The 6,770-nt window shown below is 49.2% G+C and overlaps 1 protein-coding gene across 1 annotated transcript in view; it reads left to right on the plus strand.

Moving 5' to 3' along the window:
* The window catches only part of LOC104502151 (axin-1), a gene marked incomplete at its 5' end in the record, with an annotated part of 27,139 nt that overhangs the window by 2,920 nt on the left and 17,449 nt on the right, over positions 1-6,770 (plus strand). Inside the window, one exon of the mRNA XM_010146082.1 lies at positions 4,105-4,201. Coding sequence (XP_010144384.1) covers positions 4,105-4,201 — 97 coding nt within the window. The remainder of the gene's footprint in view (positions 1-4,104; positions 4,202-6,770) is intronic.

The raw sequence follows: 6,770 nt of genomic DNA on the forward strand, positions 1-6,770 counted from the left end.
ATGTCTTTCCAAGCACTGGTAAATATTATTGTAATGGGTCGAATTTATATAATGAGTATGTTATCAGTCCTGTTGTTTGAGGAGTTTGCCTTTCAGTGGCTTAAAAAACATTGCTCCTAAATGCCTGCGCTCCGCTGATTATTTTTCAGTCTTCCTGTGTCATACGAATTCCTCTGCCAGCTCGGGGTCTCTCTGCTGAAACTTGTTTTTACAGTCGGCAGAGCAGCTGTGTTGTTTTAGCTGGCTTGTGTGGAGGCACGGGCTGGAGAGGACACGGCGGAAGGCTCCGGCGAGCGGGCCATGCGGTGAGTGTGGCTGCAGGTGGGGCTGGGTCGCTCACCACGGGTGTTGGGTGGTGGGCTCTGCCGCCCCCGCGGGCTGCTTGGAGCCTGCCCCAGACCTGCAGCAACATTCATAGAGCAGCCCTGAGCTGCTCACACTGGTTCCACACACAGATAGCACCTTTCCCCAGTGGAGGAGACAGCCTCTGGGTGGGAGGCGTTGTCACAGCAGACATGCTCAAGGCAAATTAAGGCAAATCTAGGTTGGAAGGCAAGAGCAGAAGGTGAAATGCAGTAAAGGGCCATGTGATGTTCCAATTCAGATGCAGAAACACCTTAGGTCCGTATCTTTCTTCTCCCTTTTTCTCTAAGAGCTTTCATGAGTAAACAAGAGGTAATGTCTCCTCTTTAGCCCAGAGTTGTGGTCCAGCTAAACAACAATGCTCCTTCCTCTGGGTCTTATCATGTGTCCTGGCTTATCTTGCTTGGGAGACAGCTTTACCAGGTGCTTGAGAAGCCCTCGGTGCTAGTGGGCTTGGCCAGAGGGATGCTTGGTCTTGCCCAGTCAAAGCTGGCCCAGTGTAAGGATGGCCATTCCCTGCAGCAAAGGGGTTTAGGACAGTGTTTCCTCCTTCAGAAAAGCTTGCAGATTAAATATCGTTCCTCGGTGACTGGCCTTTGGCCAAAATTCCCGGCGATTTTCCCATCGTGCTCCTCTCTGTGAGGAAGGTCTCTGGGTGACGGTGGTGCCTTAATAAGAGTAATTGATAGGAAATACCAGTTTCGCCATGGATTCGTTTCCTGTCTTTCCTATGGCCAGTGATGCAGGATGACCTTGAGTTCTGCTGTATTTAAACAAGTTTAACAGCTTTTTAATTTAAAAGATCCCAAATGGTGGTACCCAGCTTGTTAGGCTTAACGGTTGGGTTTGGAGGCTGTCCGTGGAGGAGCCGAGACAGCCCTTGTTAGAGTGTCCAACCGCAGAGCCGCGACACAATCTCCCTCCTGGCCTGCGGGTTGGTTTGGAGGGGAGAGGAAGCCCCTGCGCTTCCCCATAGCAAACCACTTGCATTATCGTCAAATAAACGATAGAAATACTCTTGCTCCCCCCATCGCATTTCAGTGCAGAGCGCTCTGGTGCTCCAGAAAATCACGTGATGACTCAAGGGAAAAACAGCTTGGGAAAGTTTTATTTTAAAAGTAGATGTGCTCTGAAAAAGTTCGGATTTTTTTTTATATATATATATTATTTCTCTATCTATTGAAAATATCTCAAAGCAAGCTACCTGACAAAAGGAAAACAAAAGTACGGTATTGGTTTTCCCTGCTTTCCCCCATCTATTGAATAAGGTTTTGTTGGGATAAAATTAAAGTGCTTATCTTTGAATTTGCTTCCTCTGGTTGAGTTGGCACAGTACATTGAACGAAGGAATGTTCCAAGTTCAGAGGTGGCATTGGGGAATCTAGTTAAAATGACATCAAAGGCAGCACAGCGGGGCTGAACATGTGTTTGAAGCCGGATAGATTAGAGGCCATTATCAGCCTTTCGCTACTGTGCTGGGAACAAAAGTCGCTCTTTCCGCTGGGACTGCTGCTGGGGAGAATTAAAAAAAAAAGAGAGAAAGAAAGAAAAAATTGCACCTTCTAATATAATGCAGCTTTTCCCGCAAACGGCCATGCGGCTTTAGCGTGCGAGTTGTGTTCTGGCACCCAGGCATTGTGCGGCGGTTGAGCTGAAATGTTGTCTATTGACGCCGACCAGCGATGGCTCAAATAACCCCCCAGATTATTTTTTCCCCCTGTAAAAATTGCCAGTTGTTTTGTTGCCATCCAGTCTGAAAAAAAAAACAGGTTGTGATGCAATGAACTCTGTAACCGTTGTGACTCGTGAGTTATTTTTCAAACGAGGGTTTGTCATTAAGGAGAACGAAGCCAGCTAATGAAAGCTGTCGTAATCACCTGCCGGTACGGCCACACTTGGGGAAATCGCTTTCCTCCCGTAACGTGTCACTGCCGGGCGCAGTGGAGGTGATGCTCCCAGCCACACTCTTCCTCCTCCTGCGTTACCTGCAGCCACTAGCCAGCGCTGTAATTAGCCAGGCTAATTTTCTGTTCTCTCATTTGTCTTCCTACTAAAAAGCACTTGCCATTAATCACGGGTTTTATTTTATTTTAATGGTGCTTAATTTTGAATGCCTGGGTTACTGGATGAAATTGCTTTCTTCTGATGTCATTTGGTGGCGATTCTGCCTGCACCCACATTTCCAGGGAGCAGCAGGCACGAGGATCAGGGCAGAGAGCTGATGGTGACCGTCCCTGCACCAGCTGGTGCTTGTAACTCAGGGAGTTTGCAGGCAAAACACCGCAGTAAATTGAGTTTCCCTTGCCAAATGGCATCTCAGCTTTGAAAATGTGCTGGTTAAACTGTTTGGTTTAGGTTCCTGAGAAGCAGCTGGGCTTGGCAATTGGGGAGGGGGGCGAGTGCGAAGTACATTTGGCTTGTGCAAACATCTTGTCATGGGGAGGTGCGTTGGGACTGACTTGTCTGCACTGCTCAGGGTGCTGTGGGCTGGAAGGAGGCAGCACGTGTGCGTGGAAATTATTTGGTACTTTGGGCAGCCAAATTCCTCCATTCATTTCCAGCCGCTTCTGTGGCGTTATGCAGCCTGCCCAAGCGGTTACATTTACTGAATCGGGGAAATGTGTCAAACAAAAAAAGGGATGCTCCAAACTGCCCAGTTCCAGGCTGGCATTTGGTTTTGCGTTGGTTGATTTTTCTCAGAATAACCCGGTGTCACCAGGAGATGGACCTGTGTCCTTATCCGGTACCTGGGCTCCATTCACTCGCGTTCTCCCTGTTCCCAGTGTGAGCAGGATGGTCGCAGTGGTGAGAACCAAAATGCGTTTCCTTTCTTCCCCCGAAGTCATGCTCAGCCAGTGGTGCTTTGCCGTTAGGGGTGCCCAGAGAAGCCTGGTGCTTCTGACCCACCATCACTGGGACCTAGTGCACCCAGGCCCTGTCTCTGCTGCGTGCAGCTCGGTAGAGCAGCTCTGCACCATCCCCCAGCTCCCCGTCTGTCAGGACCAGAGGTCATTCCCACCACTGTCTCCTCCCTCTGCTGCGATTGCACTCACCAGCTGCTTCAGCAAGGGCACAAACCCGAGCAGAGCTGGTTCGCTGGGGTGCTGCTGCCCATGGCTTCCCTCCCTCACCCCGTTCATCCTCCTCTGGGGAGAGGACTAGGTTCCTCCACACATTAACTCCAGTATCACACCCATAGTTTCCAACTGAGCCAGAGAGCATCTTAAGAGCAGCAGAGCCTACCCCTTCACTTTGTTAAGCCATTTGAGAAGTTGTCATGCTCTCTTAAAAATATATACCTTGTTCTGCAACCGAGTTCCCCTTGGTGTAGATGCTCACTGAGCTCCCACTCCTCCTCCTCCTCCCCCTCCCTGCCTGCCCTGTGGTTTACTGTGTATGTTACAGGCTCTTTTATAGAAAGCAACCAACTATAAAAGGTACAGGATGTGGTCCAAGTCCTTCTCCCTGCCCTCTCCCTCAGGCAGCGGCCGCAGGAGCCCTGCCTCACTCCGCTCCCAGCAAATGCCATGTAAGTCCCCTTGGCATCTGACACTGAGGCGTTGCTGGTGTGGGGACCTCGGCGAGCATCGTTCCCCACACAGGTTCCTCTTGCGCTAAGTGCATCATCATGGGCATGCAGAGCTGTTCTCAGATGTAATGGGGTTTCTTCCCTGCTTAAATGAACATTGTGTATGAGAGAAAGGCAATAAAGCGGGGCATGTTGTTGTTTTGTTCCGGCAGAGATGGGATCCCACCGTACAGACTCCGCAAGCAGCATCGCAGAGAGATGCAAGAAAGTGCCAAAGCAAATGGACGTGTGCCACTACCTCACATTCCTGTAAGTAGCACTCTCTCCTTCCCCAGAGGTAAATATGCCAAATCTCTGCGATCTCTAGCCTGCCGTTGTTCTGCTTGCTCAAGTTTAACCCCTCTTTGAGCTGTGCTCGTTTAGGGGTGTTTCACGACAGAAATCCACCATGCTAAGAAAGGGCTTGGTAGCCTTCTGCCAGACTCATCGTCCAGGGCAGCCCAAAATGTGTAATTCTCCTTAACCATTCGGTCAGCAGCCAGGTGTTTCTCGCGGAGGAGAATAGAAGGGCTGGCTGGCATCTATGTGCAAGCAGGTTACGTGCCCTCGGGTGAGCTGGAGTTGTTAGTGGAAGGTGTAGGCGGCCATTGGACACACAGGCTGAGGTAGCTCTCAGCCAAGGCCCGCTGGGGAGAAACGCAACTGTCCCAAGCAGTATTTCTGCACTGGACAGCCAAAGGGAGCTGTAACCTGTTCTCAAGGGCTCGTCGAAGCCCGCCTGGGGGTACGAGGCAGGAGAGCAAAGAAGGTGCAGGCGTTAAGTGTTTCATTTGTCTCCCTGGCTGCTCCAGGTAAGCAAACAGCCTTTGGAAGATGAGCATAGCTGCTAGGGCTCTGCAGCACCATCTGCAGCTCCACTATTATTATTTTCTTTTTGTGAGATGTTACAGGTGACATTTAATACCTAGCAGGGAATAAAGGTGCTTCTTTCCCCTTTGGGCAGCTGGACTCCAGCACAAATCAAATAGGGAGAAAAAAAGCCTCCATCTGTTTTTTCCAGAAGTGCCTTCAAACTTGGCGCAGCTGTTCTCATCGTGCCTGCTCAAAGCGGCACAACACCAGCAGAAATACACCCTTGTTTTAATCTGATTTAAAAAAAAAAACCACCACCACAAAACCACCACTCTTTGTTTTGCCTTTTAAATTAGATTATTTTCCTTAGATTTAAGAGGGTCTCCTGTGCTTTGATCAGTGGGTTGACAATAAAAGCCCTGGCTGCGGACGCTCGCTGGCCATCTCTGCGCAGTCACCTCTCTTTTCACACAGTTGCTTTCCCAGTGTGGTCGCTGTTGAAAGGGCTGGCTGGGTGCCTTTTCATTTCCCTCGGTGCCGTTCTTACTGTAAGCATGGCTTTGTTAGAGTTGAAGTTTGAAAGCTTGGCCTTTATTTTTTGTTGTTGTTGTTGTTGCTGTTCCCCAACAGTGGGAACTACTGAGTGAATGTTCTCCGACTTCAAAGCTCATCGGTGGCTTTACCTTTTGGATAAAAATAATAGCGGCTTTCTGCAGCTCGCGTGCACTGGCAATGCCTCGGTGAACTGCAGGTTATAAACTCAGAGGATGGAGCATTAAATATGTATAGCAAGCTCTGCTTTAACGAACTTCCATCTGCCAAACATTCCTTTTGTTGAGCTGAATAAGTGTCATTCCAGCAGCAGTTCTTTGCAGGCTAATTAGTTTTACTTAGCGTTAAATTTTATCGACCTTTTTGGAAACCAGTTTAAAAAACAGAGGGGGAGAAACAAGGTTTAAATTGGCCACCTGCTGCTTATAAATTTTTATATTATCCTATTTATCTACACAGTCTTTCAGAAGTACATATTCCTCCTAAACTACACACAGGCGCTTCACAAGGATTTTTCTGTGAAACATCCGCCGTTCCCATTAGGTTCTGCGCTGTAATTCTGAGTCCCAGGGAAAAAGGCATCTTGACGCATATTTATATGGGAGCGGAAGGCTGAGAAGTTGAGTTAGTTCTAGTCTTTCTCCAGGGAATAAAAGTTTAGTTCAGACACTCTGGCACCTCCTGCCAGCCAATTGCTGACACAGAGTTGGCACCGACTTCAGAGAGCCCTTGCTTATCAATCAGCCGAGAAAGGAGAAGGTAATTAGACAATATGTTTTGACAACACCAGTGTGCAATGTTATAAAGTTAGTCTTTGAAAATCACCTCTAACTGCACACTTATTGAATTAAACATCCCCAATTAGCAAGGAGCCGTGCACATGTTTCTCCCAGCGCTGTTTTCCGAAGACGGTGGTTAGGCGACCTCGCAGCCCGTAGCTGAAGCAGCCCCTTCGGCCGCCGGGACCTGGTGGTTAGCGTGCTGTTGAACCTGGAGCAAGGCTGACCTGCAGCCGCTGAGTGAGGTCTTTGTGGACTCGTTTGGAGCCAGCGTAGCCAGAGTCCATGCTGATCGTGCCTGCAGAATGCCTGGCATGTTTTCCTAGTGATAGCAGAGAACCTCCTACTTCCGAAAAGTCATTTCAGAAGTCCTTCAGAGACCTTCCCCTTCCCTTGCAAATGAGATATGGGGCTAGTACGCAGAATTCTGAGAGAACTTCGACTGCTTTTAATAGCAGCACTTTTTAGTAAGGTCCAGAGGCTGTAAAGTGTGGTGATTATCTGTTCATAGGAGACTGGAACAGCCGTGCCGCCTGCAGGTAACGGAGACACATGCTGGTTGTGAGGGATGCCTGAGAGGCAGCAGGAGGTCTTGGTGCGGGGATGGCTGTGCTCTGCATCTTCCACGCTCACAGACTCCCTAGTGCTCCAAGTTTGGGAAAGCTGCTTTGGGAAATGGCGCTCTGCCCAGGAAT

This window comes from Buceros rhinoceros, unplaced genomic scaffold, assembly GCF_000710305.1.
Source record: "Buceros rhinoceros silvestris isolate BGI_N320 unplaced genomic scaffold, ASM71030v1 scaffold5882, whole genome shotgun sequence".
In the NCBI taxonomy this organism is placed as follows: Eukaryota; Metazoa; Chordata; class Aves; order Bucerotiformes; family Bucerotidae; genus Buceros; species Buceros rhinoceros.